This window comes from Bos indicus x Bos taurus, chromosome 4, assembly GCF_003369695.1.
Source record: "Bos indicus x Bos taurus breed Angus x Brahman F1 hybrid chromosome 4, Bos_hybrid_MaternalHap_v2.0, whole genome shotgun sequence".
Lineage (NCBI taxonomy): Eukaryota > Metazoa > Chordata > Mammalia > Artiodactyla > Bovidae > Bos > Bos indicus x Bos taurus.
This window is the reverse complement of record NC_040079.1, coordinates 82,480,912-82,499,801: the sequence shown is the minus strand read 5'-3', so window position 1 is coordinate 82,499,801 and position 18,890 is coordinate 82,480,912. Positions and strand designations below refer to the sequence as shown.

At 35.9% G+C, this 18,890-nt stretch overlaps 1 protein-coding gene across 1 annotated transcript in view; it reads left to right on the top strand.

Annotated features, from left to right (window-relative positions):
- The window catches only part of SEMA3E (semaphorin 3E), a 275,421-nt gene extending 256,915 nt beyond the window's left edge, over window positions 1-18,506 (top strand). The window contains exon 17 of the mRNA XM_027539839.1: window positions 14,292-18,506. Within this exon, the coding sequence (XP_027395640.1) occupies window positions 14,292-14,744 (453 nt within the window). The 3' untranslated portion in view covers window positions 14,745-18,506. The remainder of the gene's footprint in view (window positions 1-14,291) is intronic.
- The last annotated feature ends 384 nt before the right edge of the window (window positions 18,507-18,890 follow it).

Sequence of the window (18,890 nt, the reverse complement as noted above, 5' to 3'; positions counted from 1 at the left end):
ATTACTCTAGAAACTAGCTTACTGGGTTGGAGGATAAGGAGGGTGTCAAGAAGAACATTTAAGAAGGTGTTTCAGTAGGCAGATGAAGAATTTTCGACCAAACTAAACAGTGGTAGTAAGAAGGAAGAAGACACATACTAATTTTTATGAGATAACATTGAGTGTATTTGATATTTGAGGGAAAAAATAATTCACCTATTCCAGCTTTCAGTGTTTCTGTGGTTGATTGTGCAAAGACATGATTTCAAGACTATAGGGAGGAAAGGTAGAGTTCAGTTTTGGCTGTATTGAATTGGGGGCCCCTGTAAAGCATGCAGACAGAGCTATCCTGGTATATTCATGATTGGGAATATAAAGCCCAAAGAAAAAATTTGGAATGGCAGGAGATGAGTGAGAGGCCTCAGCAAAGAGGTAATGAATTCATGGAGATAATAAAACTAAGAATACTATAGCAAGCATCAGCATTTTAAAATGGCTGTGTACCAGCTACTGTCCTAAGAATTTTACATATAGGTGTACTTTTAATCCTTGCAACAGTCTTATGAAGTAGTAATATTATTGTCCCCACTTTATATTTAAGGAAACTGAAGCACAGAGAGATTGAGTTACTTGCCTGTGAAATCAGTCTGAATTTGAGCCAGACTTTCTGGTTTCAGCTCTAGGCCTTTAGTAGGCCCTCCGACTGCCATAGCCTACCTTGGAGAATGAATGAATGAGAAGAAAAGAACTTGGATAAGGATGAAGTGACAAACAGCATCCTTGGAAAAATTCAGAAAAATAAGCACCCAGGCTCTAGTGAGAATGTTCATTGGAATGGTTAAACTAGGAGCCATCTAGCAACAGGTTAAGTGATGGGGCTAAATGGTTTAAGCATGGGGCTGTGTGGGATTAGAAACAGCTAATATAGTGTTCTCTACCTAAAGGTTTGGTTGAGAAATTGGAGAGATCAGCAATAGGAGATGATAGTTGAAAGAACTTTTGCCTTTTTTAGGTTGGTCATGTTTAGAGGTTGAAGGGAAATATCCATAGAGAAGAAAATGTATAGCTAAGTGATAAAGCAAGATGAAGAATATAGGAGAGAGAATATCATTACAAACAAAAGTGACAGGATGGATTCTAAGAAAGAAATGGAAAAATCCCCATTCTCTGAACTGGGGAGAAAAGAAAATATTTTATATGTGTGGATAATTTCATTCACAAAATCCAAGTTTAGCTGTTCGATAGTCCATCTATAGTTATTTGAATTAGGTACTCATATATATATTTCTTCATATAGTTTTAATTTGGAACGTATCACAAATCTTCCTTATAGGAAGAAGGTATAAAGTGTGTTTGTGTGATTGCAAAAGAAAAAAAAAAAAAAAAACTGTTAGAAAATACCACTAAATCACCCTGAAATGATGAAAACTGTTAGAAAACACCACTAAATCACCCTGAAATGATGTACCCAAGTTTATGAACTCTCAGTTTCTGTAATTCCATGTATTTGTATTTACAAACTTCCAAAATGATTTAAAAAATTTGATTCTTAGTAACATCCCAAAGGAAAGCATCCATACTTGCTAAGACATGTGGTTGTATAATTGAATTTTTTCACCATGTATTTCTCTTTCTCTAAAATACATGAGCATTGCATTTTAAAACTAATAATTGAGGAAAAATTTAAGTATGCAATGATTTGCTTAGATTTAAATATTTATTAGTCCACTGTGTAATTTTCACCTACCATGACAAAGTAAGCCATAGTTTCTTTAAGATATTCAGAAGATTAGTATAACTGCTCATATTATTATGATCCTTATTTTGAATGTTATAAGTTTGGAATATGTTATTTCTAACCTGAAAATAGAATAGTCTTTTAAACTTTGCCAATGATTTAAAGCAGAAGTTGGCAAGGTATGACCTGGGGGCCAAATCTCAGCCTCTTTTATAAATAAAATTTTATTTGAAAACTGCCATGTTGATTTGTTTACCTAACGTCTATGACTGTTTTCATGCTCTAGCTACAAGGTTGAGTACTTATAACAGAGACTGCCTGACATATAAACACCACAATCTTTACTTTATAGCTCTTTATAGAAAATTTGTTGACCTCTGATTAAAGAGGTCAAAGGAAAATGTATACAAGTAAAGCCTCATTAAGTATCTCTGTATTTTGGACAAAAATATATTTTCATGAAAAACCAAGCCCTCATTTTGTACTGAGCGCTATAATTTTATTGGAATGAGTTTCAGCAAAGCCAAACAAAATGAATATTTTCTTGGAATGTGTTCTTTTGGATTTTATTCTTTACTGACAAAACCAGTGTGCTTCCCAAAGACACTGTAAACAAGATGGAGTTATAGGAAGCAGGTCATAAATCCTCAGTGAGGAAATTTGGAGCAATCCCAAGATACATAAAATATTCTTCACATCTATGCCAATGAGGTATAGCACAGGCCAGTAAACTGCTGGTCCATAAGACCACCATCATAATTTATCCATTGGTGAGCATGGAAGGCTTGCTGCTGCTGCTTCAGTCGTGTCCAACTCTGTGCGACCCCATAGACGGCAGCCCACCAGGCTCCCCCATCCCTGGGATTCTCCAGGCAAGAACACTGGAATGGGTTGTCATTTCCTTCTCCAATGCATGAAAGTGGAAAGTGAAAGTGAAGTCGCTCAGTCGTGTCTGACTCTTAGCGACCCCATGGACTGCAGCCCACCAGGCTCCTCCGTCCATGGGATTTGCCAGGCAAGAGTACTGGAGTGGGGTGCCATTGCCTTCTCTGGCATGGAAGGCTTATTTTCTCCTTAATCCTTTTTGATCTTTCCATTGGAGTTTCTCTACTTAAGAGAAACCATTTTTGTATGTTTGTGTTTCTTGAAAATAAAATATCCGTTGTATGCACTGTGTGGACTGCCTAAATAATGCTCAAATGTACATATTTTTAATAGAAAATTCAAGAGAGGATGTAAATTGACATCAAAATTCAAAAACATCAATTTGACTTCACTCTCGATTCTATTTTTTTTTTCCCGTACCAGAAATTGTCACTTCTCAACTTTGTCTTCAGACCACCTACTGAGTAGGATAAATTCCTCAAAGTCATTTTAAATTTTGGTGAGAAATCTGAGGAATGATTAATTTACCAATCAGTAGTTCTTTCCAGGTAACTTAGAATTCATTGCATCTATACTAAATTTGTACTGTCTCCATGGAAGCATATTTTTATTGATGAGCCATACCTTATGGAGATAGCTTCTCTTGAGAAAACAAAAGAAAGAAAAATACACAAATTACGTCTTTTAAATGTTGCAATTGCATTATGTCATCAAAACTAGGAGAGTTGAAGTAAAATCCTATCTTCATTTGGCTATCTTGTTTGCTAGAGGACTCATTTTCTTGACTTTCACCAGTGCTAGCTAATCCATGACAGGCATCAATGACAGCCATAAGTTTACATTTTCTGTCTTTATTTATGTTTTGAATGCATCGGATTTGTTCCACGTGAATATTATTTCTTCCTTTTTCTAGTTGTCATGACATTAAAATGCATGAACTCTTTGCCTCATTTGAAACATCTGTTTAGCAGTTTTTATGTTTATACTTCAGTCTATTAAAAAATGTGTTCATCTTTTCTAAACTAACAACTCTTTACAGGTAAATATTCAAAACTTATGTTTTTTAGCCTTGACAAGCATGTTTTTATAACATCACGTGCCCCATATTTTAGTTCTGGAGTAATTAGCAGTAGGGCTTATTAATTTTATTTTTTCCTTTGCAATGGCAAAGACACACTTTCTTTTGTACAGTAGGAAAATATAAAGCAACTTTGTAATCTTAAGAATAGATCTAGAGTAACTCTCTTCTGTTAATTTTCCAAGATGATGCTAAACATCTTTGAAAATTAAACATATCTTTTAGATCTATGAAATCAGATCTGGATCTGTTTTATCCTACTGAGACCAGTCTGACTCTGGACATCTGATTAAACAAAGTAGCATGGCAATGCAGAAAGTAATTTTAATAGTATATTTTAGAGACATTTTTGTCTCTGAATTTATCATGCTTTCCTCTTTCCTTTGATCACTAGGAAATTTAGTTTTGAATTGATACTCCAATTAAAGTAGCTGTTGAGTGTCTTATGCTGTGCATTTTTGTGTTCAAACATTAACTTTACTTTCATCCCCTGTCCTCTTATTCCCTTCACCCTGATCATCCTGCTATTCTTATCTATAAACTTTTTCAAATATTTTTTACTTGAAATATTTTAAAAAATATTAAAAAATATTTTTATATTTTACTATACTAAAATATAATAAAAAACATTACTCTTAAACTGCCATTTATTTTCAAGCAGTATTTGTAAAAGTGTATGATTACAGTATTCTAGAGCATGAACAGATCTTATAGACAGACCAGGATAATCATTACAAAAAAACTGGAGTTTTTGTTTGTTTTGGTTTTGGGTTCTTGTTTTTTGACTTCAGTTGCATAATTTAATCATACTCCTTATTTTAGGGCACATTGTCATCATCAGTCCACACAAATCTCGTCTCTTGTTTGACTTTTTCTCCACTTTCATCCTTGCTTCTCCATATGCATCCACTGCAAGGACTGGAATAAGCCCAATGTTGCGTTTGTATATTGAACTGGTATATAACATTTTTAGTATACAGGAGCTGTGAAAATAAATAGATTCTGTTATAGCTCTTATTCTGCTTCTGCTTTTTAAACTCAGCACTATGTGTGGTTCATCACTGTTCTATGTACATCTCTGTTTCATTGTTTCTGACAACTGCTCATGCCACAGCGTGCATTCATTGCTCCTAATTGATGCATTCCCCTACAAGTAGACCAAGTGTCAGTAATTCCCAGGACCACATCTTTAATGGTCATCTCTCCAGGTAACTCCTTATAAATCTGAGTGCAAATTTTTAAATTATTATCTGTCAACATCCTTCATTTCGGTAACTATTGTCAGCGTGCTTTCCAGAATTAACGCACCATCTGCACTCTCAAAACAGTTCATGTGGGTTCCCATTTGCCCATATCCTCACCTATATTTGGTATTTCCTAATTTTTGCCTTTCTTCTGGGTACAATGTAGTATTTTATTTAAATTTGCATTTCTAAAATTACTAGTAATGTTGAACTTTGGCATTGCCTACTTATGAAATACTTGAGTTTCTCTTTTTATGAATTACTTATTCATAGACTTTTTCCATTCCACTTTTTACTTCCCTTTGTTGACTTTCAAGAGTTCTTTGCATCTTCTGTTTACACTATTTCTTTATTGAATATAAATATTCAAGCTTCTTTGATATAGCTGATATCTTGAATACAACATTTTTTCACAGAATGGCATTCTTATTTATAATAACTTTCTTCTCAGCATCTTCTTGTATTAGATGCAAGGTTTCTCCATTTGGGTCTTTAATTAATCTAAAATATAAGTACAACTTTTGTTCTTTGTACAGTGTAATAGGTTTCTCCAAATGAGTTACTAGGTAATTCATTCTATCTCTATTGGGGAATCATTTCTATCATATAGCAAGTTCACACTGGAAAGTGTTTTTAATAAAAGGAAAATTTTTTGTTTATATTATTGCATATCATATATTTTCTGTAAGTCAAACAAATGTTTTTTTGTATTGAAGGCAGGCCAGATAAACAAATAAATATATAAACTGTTGGTCTTTATCACTCGACTAAAACTGATTTCATTGTTAAATATATTCTGAACTAAGCCATTTCAAGGCCCTTGTCTATCCATTTCCTATAAAAAGTATGGAACCATATGGTTGATACACATGGAAAGCACTGCTTCTTCCTGACCAGCTACCAGATGTGCAGGGTTCTTTGTTCAATTACTTCTTTTATTCCACATTATGAAACATATTGAATCAATCTTTATAGCTAACAATATTAAAACCATTTTTAGTAGGAAATTTTGTGTTTTTATAGATTTTCTATAAGAATATTTGATAAAATGATGTATTATGTACCATCTTCTTAACCAAGAAAATCTGGTCTGCAGACAGCGCAGCTGAATGAAAACAATTCTGTAATCAAGATATGATTGTTGAAGGTACCCATGTTAACAAAAGTGAAAAGATTAAGTCGTGGAAAGACTTCAGATACAAATTTCTAAGCCATCTTTTTTTATTTTTAGGTATTTGTAGGCTATGGAAGATATATTTAACTTTCAGAGCAATTTAACCTACATAGTGTACGGTTGTCCAGACTCAAGAGTTCAAACATCTTTTATTCCTGAATTTATGATTCACTTAACCAGGAGTGGAGACCACAGTTGTGAGACAGGCACCATCTATAACATGCAAATAAATGGTGTGGGACTTTCCCATTGTAATTGTTGTGCTTCTGTATTTTTGAACCAGTCTGGACTTTATGGATACATAATGAACTGTTTCTCAAACTTGGGTTTCTGATTATGAAAGAAACATTTGATTTTTATATCAGAATTGGAAAAAAAAAAAACATGAAAATACTTCTTATTCAGTAATGAAATATTTGTATTTATTTATATTTTTGCTGTTTTGTTTTATTTTAAAACACTTTCATAAACGGCTTGCTATATGCCAGAAACTAAACTAGATGACTTTCATGTTTTCTCACGTACTATTCATTCATAAGAAGTGTGGTGGGGAGGGAACAAAGGATCATATTTGTGATAATGTTTATATGCAGATTCTTTTCAGGAAAAAGAACTGTGTCCTGGAACTGTTTTTCCTGTTGTGTCTGTGGAGCATAGCTTTCTTCATTAGTTGCTAACTGTTCCTGAAATCATGCTTGCTTCCTCTCTATCCAAATCCTTATTAAACTTACCTAAAAAGGGGAATAACTTTTGGATTTATCTTTACTGGTAACCCCTATTGCCTTGCACATTTGTACACTATGAACTAATTAGTTGTTCTCATTTTTCACATGTTCTGAGCACTCAGAAATGTTTGGAATGATTAAGATATAGGCCTTTGCCCTTTTGAAATTTAAAATATGGTTAAATATGGGGTTCAGGATGGGGAACACATGTACACCCATGGCGGATGCATGTTGATGTATGGCAAATCCAATACAATATTGTAAAGTAAAAAAAAAAAAAAAATAATAATTTAAAGAGAAAAATTAAAAAAAATAAAATATGGTTAAGAGATAAAAATTGTATGGAAAAATAATTTGAAGAAGAATAAAAATACTAGCTTGTATGCTACAAATGTGAATGTTATTGAGTTACAAAGAGACAGCTCTACATGGGCTGTGAAGAGAGTATTCATTTAAGAAGGGAAAACTTAAGCCTAGAGAGAAAGTTTTTTAATGGATGGGTAAACAACAGAAAGGAGTTCAAATAATGGAAAGAAAGAAATACTACGACCAGAATAAGACCTAGGAGTGGGAAGTAAAGAGGCAGTACAGAGGCCAAGAGCAGCAGGAGTTGTGAGGCATGGAAGATTCGTTTCTAGTATTGTATAGGTTGCCCCCCACCACCACCTGCCCTTAACAGTACAACATTTTCTTGGGCTGCTACCATGACTTATAATGTTTATTAAATATTCAAAAGACTGAAATAGGAAATGCATTCTTTAAGCTCATAGCTTTCATTCAAATATAGACTGAAGATAAATTTACGAATTAAATATAAACAAATGTAGGCATCATTTAAATGTTTAGTTGATGTAATGATTTTTTTTCCACTGAAATAAGCTATCTCCATGAACATATTATGGGATACAGGCTGCCACATATGTGCGTGTGTAAAACATCTATCCATAACACCTTGTGCCTTACGATGACTCAGTCCCCCCCACACTTTTCTCAAGTGACTTCAAAATTTTTATGTGCATTAGTACATAGGGGTGTTGTTTGGTTTTCATTTGGCTGGAATGTAGCATTAACATATTAAATCCAGCTTTGTTCTTAGCAGCTGGAAGCTGTTCAAGCACTGAAAATGGCTCAGAATCAATGATAAACAAAAACGTTCACCAGGAGGTTGATCTTCCACATGATCCCATATAGTTTATTAATTTATATTGATTATCATAAAAATAAATACATTGAGAAATCCTTCTAGAAAATTCACTCATCTCCCGAAATGTACCTCTTCTACCAACCCTAGTGAGAAATACCACATGAAGCTGTTTTGCTATAGAGAATTAGAAAGGTAACATCTAGTTAACTGAGCAGTTCTTACCTGCTCAATGTGTTTAGCTGCTCAGTTGTTTCCAACTCTTCGTGGCCCCATGGACTATAGTAGCCCACCAGACTTCTCTGTCCATGGAATTCTCCAGGCGCGAATACTGAAGTGGGTTGCCATTCCCTTCTCCAGGGGATCTTCCTGACCAAGGATTGAAGCCAGGTCTCCTTCATTGCAGGCAGATTCTTTACCATATGAGCTGTCAGACACACAATAAAGTCTGAATAAGTTCTAAGTCAGGAATGTTACAAAAGGGAATGGACTTTGAAAAGTTAAATGGTACTCATGGACAGAGGAGCCTGGTGGGCTATAGTCCATGGGGTCTCAAGATTCAGATACAACTTAGTAACTAAACCAGTACCCACCCATATGTTCAAATAAAGGGGAAAGATACCAGTCAAAAGAAAACTCATTACGGGACTATTATTCATTTGCAGGTAATGTTGCAGGCTCAGATGTGTAAATGGTAATAGGTGAAATGATGATATTAAGGGAGAAAGGATACTTTTACTTTGGGGTGTTAAAGAGCTCTGAAGAGGTGACATTTAGTTCATTCTTTGGGATAAGAAGGAGCCAGTTGTATGGGAGTCCTTTCAGGACCTGAAACAGAATCAAGTTGGGCATGAAAGCGGGAACAGAAAGAAGGATTTGGGGGGGTGACTGCCATGCTGCTGCTAAGTCGCTTCAGTCGTGTCCAACTCTTAGCAACCCCATGGACTGCTGCCCACCAGGCTCCTCCGTCCATGGGATTTTCCAGGCAAGAGTACTGGAATGGGGTGCCATTGCCTTCTCCTTGACTGCCATGAGATAAGGTCAAAAAAATAAAAAACAGTCATGAAATAGGAGAGTCTAACATGTAGCAAAAATAGTGAAATGGAAGGGATGTTTATGCTGGTCAGCCCTGAAGAAATTTTGGTGAGACCTTGCTGTATTTGATATATGGATAGAAAAATGATAGTGAAATACAATGATCAGCAGTTAAGGGTAGGTTCAAAAATAATGATGATATGGTTGGAAAGAGAGAATTTAATAAATGGGAGGGGAGTGCAATTTGAGTGGAAAGTCACTGAACTATAGTTAGTGAATTGTCATATACTTAGTCCTGGTCAGTCTTTTATAATTAATAAGAAACACAAAATAATGGACTATTTATGTGTAAGATGTACCATCTTAGGGAAATTGATCAAAATGAGAAAATAGGGAGTGCGGCTGTGTGCTTGCGCGGCACCGAAAAAAAAAAAAAAAGAGAAAATAGAAGAATTATCAACGGATGCAAATAAAATGTGAGATAAAGGAAGGACAGAGGCTTATGCCTCTGAAGGAAAGAAAAATCAACAGAAAGACCAAGGAGAGAACCAGTATAATGGCATGTACTACACAGAACAAAAGACATTTAAGGAGTCAAGTCTATCTGTGTTCATAGTGAAAAGTGAAGTCACTCAGTTGTGTCTGACTCTTTGCGACCCCATGGACTGTAGCCTACCAGGCTTCTCCGTCCATGGGATTTTCCAGGCAGTAGTACTGGAGTGGATTGCCATTTCCTTCTCCAGAGGATCTTCCCAACCCAGGGATTGAACCCGGGTTTCCCACATTGTAGACGGATGCTTTACCATCCATGTCCAAGGAAGCCACTAATTTAAAAGCAGTGGAGGGTGTGTTTCAGAGACAGTTTTTATTGTCAGAGGCATGGTGCGGTCACATCTAGGTTCCATAGGTCATGAATTTGTGGAAAAAGATAGTGGTAAAGAAGACTGCCAAGAGGACTGGGGAAGATGAGCAGAGTGGCACAGAGTCCTTTGAGTTATTTTCTCTGGCAGATGAAAAAGATAACATTCTCAAGGATAACAAAAAGTTTCTATATAGTGAAAATGGTTTGGTTTGAGGGCTCTTCCTGGCTCATCACTGGAGAACTTCCTGAGTTAATGGCTATCATGTTCTGTCCACCAAGACATGGTCCTGACATGTCAAGGAAGCCCCTGTGAAGGATTCCAGGAGCCCCTTTTATCACCTGTGTCTCTATGAAGCTGCTGAATAATTGATCTTACATGGCTGAAAAGAATAATGGCTGGGAGCCTTGTAATTTATCATTAACATCCCTATTTGGCTTGCAATCTCTTTTGTTGTTGCTTACTTGCTAAATCATGTGTGACTCTTTGCAAGCCCATGAACTGTAGCCCGCCAGGTTCCTCTGTCCATGGGATTCTCCCAGGCAAGAATACTGGAATGGATTGCCGTTTCCTTCTCCAGAGGATCTTCCTGACCCAGGGATTGAGCCTGTGTCTCCTGCATTGGCAGGCATGTTCTTCACCACTGAACCACCAGGGAAGCCCTATAGTCTCTTATTATACAACTAATACCATTTGTTACATTATTCACAGATTATATAAATGGCCACACAGGAGTAATCACACATGAGGAGTACCACTGCAACTTAGCTGTGCCCGAACTGATTAAGCCTCGAGAGAGCTGAGCCTGTCAGGTCTTGCCCTGATCTAACACTGGGACAAAAACTGTGCTTGTGGTAATGGCCTTTCCTGCCAAAGCGGTAGGGGGGCTTTGCATGCCCCTCTTATATTGGCAAAGGTTAATGTGTTTTTTTTTGCCTATTCTCAAAAGGGAAGTCAGCCAGTGTATTGCAAATCACCTTTCTCCCATCGTAATAGGATCTTAGGCCATGTGAAAACACATGCTAGTTTGTTTTTAGCTAAAGGAAAGGACAGGCATCCATTTTATTGGACTTTGCTTTGTTACTATTATGTAGATACTGTATTGTTTACAATTTGAGGGTTTGTGGCGGTCCCCTGTGGAATAAGTCTGTTGGCACCATTTTTCCAACAGCCTTTGCTCACTTTGTGTCACCTTTTGATAATTCTCACCATATTTCCAACTTTTCGTTGCTATTGTATTTGTTATTGTTGGGGCAGTGTGTAATTTCCTCAGTTCTGTCTTGTCACAACAAAAATTTGAAGTGATGGACCAGTGTTAAAGCCCTCGGACAGACCGTGTCACAGCTCTCGGACAGATCAGTGTTACAGCTCAGTTTTATTTAGAAAATAAAGGAAAATACATCCTCAAGGCATGAGGGCATGCCAACCCAAGAGACGTGAAGAGGAGAGAGAGACCCCCAGCCCTTTGGCTCCTCTTTTTATGTTTTTTCTCCTCCCCCTGGGCCTGCCCTATGTAAATTGGGCTAGCCAGGAGTGCTGTGTCTTCTACCTGAGGTCCTCACTCCTGTCTTTTGACTTTCCTTTGTTCTATTTTCGTGGGCTTTTCCCTTCCTTGTCTTTTAGCCACTGCCATTCTGGACTCCTTTTTCCTATTCTAACTACCTAACATTATGATCTGTGATCAGTGATATTTGATGTTGCTATTGCAAAAAGATTAATAGTTCTTTGAAGACTCAGATGACAGTTGACTTTTTTAACAGTGTTTTTAATTACGGTATATCCATTATTTTTTAGACATAACACTATTGCACACTTAATAGACAATAGTATAGTAGAAAGATAAATTGTATATGCACTGGGAAACCAAAAATTTGTGACTCATTTATTGTGATATGCTCTTTAATTGTGGTCATCTGGAGTGAAACCCACAATAAAGTATGTCTGTATATAGGAAAGGTAAAGGTAAGTATTCGTAGCTCTGTACACAGTATTCTCACCAGTGTTATTTAAACTTCACAGCAATCCTTCAAGTTACATTATAACTATTACTTCCTTTACAGAGAAAATGAACACAGAAAATACACATCAGTGCCCCTAGACCACACAGTTAGCAGACAGTGGTGCCAGTGTTTGAATCTAGCTTTGTCTAAAGTCAAATCATTCACTCACTAGTACAGCTCAGTTCAGTTCAGTTCAGTCACTCAGTCATGTCCGACTCTTTGCGACCCATGAATCACAGCACACCAGGCCTCCCTGTCCATCACCAACTCTCGGAGTTCACCCAGACTCACGTCCATCGAGTCAGTGATGCCATCCAGCCATCTCATCCTCTGTCGTCCCCTTCTCCTGCCCCCAATCCCTCCCAGCATCAGAGTCTTTTCCAATGAGTCAACTCTTCGCTTGAGGTGGCCAAAGTACTGGAGTTTCAGCTTCAGCATCATTCCTTCCAAAGAAATCCCAGGGCTGATCTCCTTCAGAATGGACTGGTTGGATCTCCTTGCAGTCCAAGGGACTCTCAAGAGTCTTCTCCAACACCACAGTTCAAAAGCATCAATTCTCCGGTGCTCAGCCTTCTTCACAGTCCAACTCTCACATCCATACATGACCACGGGAAAAACCATAGCCTTGACTAGACGAACCTTTGTTGGCAAAGTAATGTCTCTGCTTTTGAATATGCTATCTAGGTTGGTCATAACTTTCCTTCCAAGGAGTAAATGTCTTTTAATTTCATGGCTGCAGTCACCATCTGCAGTGATTTTGGAGCCCAGAAAAATAAAGTCTGACACTGTTTCCACTGTTTCCCCATCTATTTCCCATGAAGTGATGGGACCAGATGCCATGATCTTCGTTTTCTGAATGTTGAGCTTGAAGCCAACTTTTCACTCTCCACTTTCACTTTCATCAATAGGCTTCTGAGTTCCTCTTCACTTTCTGCCACAAGGGCGGTGTCATCTGCATATCTGAGGTTATTGGTATTTCTCCCAGCAATCTTGATTCCAGCTTGTGCTTCTTCCAGTCCAGCGTTTCTCATGATGTACTCTGCATATAAGTTAAATAAGCACAGTGACAATATACAGCCTTGATGTACTCCTTTTCCTATTTGGAACCAATCTGTTCCATGTCCAGTTCTAACTGTTGCTTCCTGACCTGCATATAGATTTCTCAAAAGGCAGATCAGGTGGTCTGGTATTCCCATCTCTTTCAGAATTTTCCACAGTTTATTGTGATCCACACAGTCAAAGGCGGCCTTACTGTGCTCTTCTTATCTTGAATTATAATTATTTACCGATAGAAATAATGTCTGTAATTTATTATGTCACAAACATGAAAAGAAAATAGTGGAGTACTGAAGGTATATGCAGACTTAATATTTACTAGACCTGTGAGGTTCTTCAGAGCAGAGTCTGGACTTTTGTTGTTTATTTTTTAGTCTGTTAAATGGACAGTCTGGTCGAATTGTAGGAAGTGCTCACTGAATTAATGAATGGATGGATTCTTTCTGATAAGGAGAGAGAGTGTGGATATCACAGCTCTCCCAACACAGGGCCTCATAGACTGATCAGTGTGATCTGGGAAACATAAGAACCTCTGAGCTAATAATGTGAGAAATTGCATTTATTTTACCATTAAAAAATTATATTTGACAGTTCTTCATTACACTCAAAGCTTGACTGCTATACTGAACTGGATGTTTTTTCTAATGGGTAATGGAAATCATTAGGGAAAAAGCCCTCTCAGTTTCCTCTTAACAATATTGGTGTAAAATTACCTCTAAGTCTGTGATATGAAGTGATCTCAATATAAATAAGTTTAGGACAAACACATGTGTGCACAGATACACATGTTCACACATGCACACACACCTAATGTAATTATTTAGCCTCTTTCTCCTATATATTTATATTATATATATAGCATAATGATATAAATATAATATAAAATAAACATGTATGTATTAAATATTAATATGTAAATAAAATATTAACATAAGTTATATACATTTATATAGTATATTATGGGCTTCCCAGATGGTGCTAGTGGTAAAGAACCCCCCTGCCAATGCAAGATAAAAAAGAGAGGCAGGTTTGATCCCTGGGTCAGGAAGATCCCCTGGAGGAGTATGGTAACCCACTCCAGTATTCTTGCTTGGAGAATCCCATGAACAGAGGAGTCTGGTGAGCAACGTTCTATAGGGTCTCAAAGATGTCAGACATGATTGAAGTGACCCAGTGTGCATATAATATATTATATAGTTAATATATTCATTATATAATATATGTATAATATATAATTATGTATATATGACTTATAGGATTTCATCATATGATTGCAAAAATGAAAAAAAAAATTTCTAGATAGTGGAAAGGTATAAGCTGGTATTCTATTTCCTGGATAATACTTCAGTGCCTTTTATTTTCTTGTTCTTGTACAGGTAAAGACAGATGATAGAGTGGTTAAGATGGACCTCGGTTTACTCTTCCTAAGAGTACGCAGAATGGATGCTGGGACCTATTTTTGCCAGACAGTAGAGCATAGTTTTGTTCATACAATCCGTAAAATCACCCTGGAAGTAGTGGAAGAGGAGAGAGTGGAGGAGATGTTTAACAAAGACTTTGAAGAGGATAGGCTTCATAAGATGCCTTGTCCTGCTCAGAGCATCATCCCACGTGGGACAAAACCATGGTACAAGGAATTCTTGCAGCTGATTGGTTATAGCAACTTCCAGAGAGTGGAAGAATACTGTGAAAAGGTATGGTGCACAGATAAGAAGAGAAAAAAGCTTAAAATGTCCCCTTCCAAGTGGAAGTATGCCAACCCACAGGAAAAGAAGCTCCGTCCCAAAACTGAGCACTATCGCCTGCCGAGGAACGCGCTGGACTCCTGATGGGGTGGAATCTTCTACTGGCTTCTGAAAAATTTATATTTAGAAACTAAAAAAAAAGAGAGAAACCATATACTTTCTTTGTATTACTTAAAAAGAGTTTTCTGTAATATAGAAAGGACTATAGAGGTGATATCATAAATTGTTCTATATACTCATTTGACTGGTTAACCTCACATAAAATTAACTAATTTTTTTTAAAACCATGGATTGCTCAATGATTTCACATTCTGTTTATCAAAAGATGACCATAATTGTAGCTTTGAGTAGTTGGCTGCTCTTCCATGGCAATTATTATTTTACTCTTGAAATTAATGCAATATTGCTGAAAAATTAGATATTTTCCATAATCATGGCAAAAATAAATAAACGTTTTAATCTTTATGAATTTTGCCTTTCCGTCACAGTGTAAAATATATAGATTATCACATACTTTAACATTCTCAAGTGAACCATCTGTACTCTTTTAAGAATTAATGTAGTAGTGTTGTCTAAGCCATGAACTTTATGAAGCAGGTCTGTTGTAATTATTGTAAACTATGAAAGAAAAATTGTGGTCACTAAAAAAAAAAAAAAAAAGAAAATTGTGGTCACTTTGAGGCTTGTGTCCTTCCTAAAACGTTCAATAATAAACCACATTCACAATAGTTCTGTTTCAGAATGAAAACACTTTCTTTGAATTTCACTCCAGGGCAGAAAGAAGAAAGTTAACGTTAACATCTCAAAGACAGCAAAGAATGTCAAGACAGATGGAGTGACAGAAAACATTTTTGCTGCCCTCTTGTGGTAGAAAAGGTATATTCTCACATCTTTTTTTAATTCTATGGATTGTCCAGTAAAAATTTAGAACCAGTCTTTCAATAAACACATCTAGGTCATTTTCAGAAAAAAAAAATTAACAAGTAAAAATGTGATTCTTATAAGATATTTATGAATAATTTATTACCTCACAAACCAAAAATGAAGGTATTAAAGCACTGAAGCCCTATTAAAACTTAAATTGTAAAGATTATTTAAAAAAATAATCTTCCCAGAAATCTAAAAGCTATTCCAGAAACATGTTTTATTTTTTAAAAAGTAAAATATTCTGCACTCAGATATCAATATTTCCTTTTAATTTTATATTAAATAGGAAAGTTGTTTCATGAGGTTCAATTAACTACCAAGATGTTTAGAGCATCTTTACTTGTTTCTTATAAATATTATCAGAGGTTTTTATATTTGAAAATGACTATTTCCTGAAGTTTTTTTATCTTATTTTATTTAGCTGTTAATTTTCTAAAGTATGAAATTCTGAGAGTTTTCATTTAACTAAAACTAAATGCAAGTGAATTACACATAAATAATTATGAATATTTATTTAAATTTAAGTTTGAATGACATTATTCTCGGTTTTCGAAATTAGCTTATAGGCTATAGTTGATAATATGATGGTTTGCAACTTCATTCAAGAATTATTAAATTTAAGAAAGTTTGGAAAGTTCATTAAATAAGTTGCCAAGCTCCAAAAGTCCTAAAGGAAACAAATATGTTAGAAATTAACATTCTCTGAAGTGCACAGTTGTTATTTACCTAGAAATCCACTGGAGGTCATTACTGTCCATTTCAGTATTAACGGAAAGCTGTATGTGTTTCAATAAAGGTCTACCGAGTGTGGAGATAGAGAACCATAACCCCAGATCAGAGGGTCCTTAGCAAAGTTTGTGTCTGCAGGACTCAAAGCACCATTGAAAATATTGTTCTATTAACACAAGAGAAGGGAAAGTAGGATTTTCTCCTGTATTCAATTTTTTTTTTTTTTAGAGTAAGGCAGGTACAGTATATGTGACTATCACTTTCATCTCAATAACACACCCAAAAGCAGTTAATGAGAGCAGTGATGTTAACTGTAAGCTAAAATATTTTGTAGCTTAAGAAATAAAACTGAGGAAAATAACTTTTCTGTTATATAAATCTTAAGAATTAAATGATTCTACAAGCTGTTTCAACTAAAATGAGATGATTATTTTAATAAGGCCAAAAAACCTTTTAAAAATGCTAACTGATAGTCTGATAAAATTTTGAAGACACAAGTTCACAATTTAGGGAGAGGACTAAATTTAATATATACTTATTTTTCCATCTTCTTACTTTCTGTCTCTCTCCCACCCTTTTTTCCCTCCTGTATTCTCCCCCGTGCAGGTATCCTGTCTCTCTCTCTCACACACACGCACACACACACATTTTTAAGATACTGCCTTTTCAAAAGACAAACCAACAACCTATGCTGTCCTGTCCTTCTTGAGAATCTGAAACATACCACAAAACATATTCAGCCTTTTGTTCTGTTTGGCATTAGAAATCAAATGTAGAATCTCCTTTGAGAAATGTGCAAACTTGGAAAATCACAGGTGAATTGGTCCTCTTTATACCCCTTTTCTTGAACTCAGGAAGGACACATACTTAGTCACCTACCCTGGCCCCAGCACATTTTCCCCAGACATCATGCCCTCTGGGAACACACAGGTGAGAATCCTAAGGGACATCTCCACATTAGTCAGTCTCCTACTTCTTCAGATGTCCTCTGTGATGTTCTCCGGGAAGGGAGAGGACCTGTGAATAGAATGAGCTTTGGCATAAAATCATGTGCACCTCAGTTTTCAGTCCTGTGTCACCTGTTAAGCTAAAGATGGAGATTTGTTAGCTAGAAGGACTATAACTTGAGTGGAATTTACTTTATGATTTGTGAGGTCTCTTACACATCTAGCCTTTTATATTGTTAATGTTTTCTTTTGTGTTTATTACTGAATATTTCAGTGCAAATTTATCAACTCGGAGAAACAGAGATTAAAAATAGAAGTAAACACTAATACGAGCTCTAGAAAAAAAAGGGAACAGAAAGCCTTTGCCTGCTAAGTAAGTGGCAATTCTATATACATATGTATGTGTATATATATATTAGAGTCTTTTTTCCTTCCTAAAGTTAGTTAAATACTTAGGAGATTTTTATCGAGTATTTAATATTTACTATAGGGTATAGGGTTTTATAAATCCTCATAGTGATTATGAACATTTGTAAAATTTGTAAAATACAGTAAATCATTTTGGGTGCTTGTGTAAGCATGAATCAAACACAGCAGCTGTTGTCCTTAAAATGCATTGTCTTCAGCTTGACAGATACATTAAAATATTACAAATATTACCTAGCCTTGAATAGGTATTTGAGATCCCAGGAAAAATTGCCACAGTCATAATGACAGAAAGGAGTTGATGTTCTTTTTCTTACCGCAGAGAATCACTTTGAATTACTTCTTCAAAAACAGTGCTCATTTTTCAGGCCAACAACTGTTGCATTTGAATCAGATATAAATAATTGATTTCCAATGAAAACTTTTGATTGTAGTATGTTATTTAAGCTGGTATGTTTATTTTTCTTGGGAAGATAGCATTATCTTTTGGCTTTCATTATAAACTGAGTGTGTTCTGTTTGTGTTTAAATGGCTTAGTTATAAGCTGGAGGACTGTACTGGGGTATTTTTGTCTAAATGACTTCCTTTTATTTGCTTGCCCACATCCATAACAGCATGTGCCATATTGTTTCTGCTCACTGATGATAAGCTATGAGACTTATTACCACATGGTGGCAAGCTGCAAAGACCATTGACAATGGGTCTCTGACTGTCACATGGATCTGCCAATGTACACTGCATAATTTGTACCATTATGTATAATTTCTATTTAGTTCAACTTAGAGGATAAAGAAATAAATATTTGTGAAACCCTTAAGTGTTGTCTGAGGAGTGTTTTCTAAGTTCTTGTCTGTTGAACCCAAGTTTCATAATAATGTCAAGCCTGAATGTCAACATGCAATACTGGACGAGCATTAATTTTCAAGGATTTAGAATAGACTTTAGTTCACTTTCGTTTCAAATGTATAAGTCAACTTTCTAAGGAGGAGAGTGTTCATCTCATTGCCTTGGAGCAGTTGGATTTGTGCCTTCCACACCGTGTTTCTAGAACCAGTAGCCAGAAATTCCTTTCAAAGCTGCATCATCCAGGTGAGAGATTTAGAAAATGAATGCTTTTAAGATGATAACTGGTCGGATGTTTATGATTTTTGCAAGCCTCAACTTGTATCTAAATTGCTGTCTTCCCTAGCTCTGGGAGTTG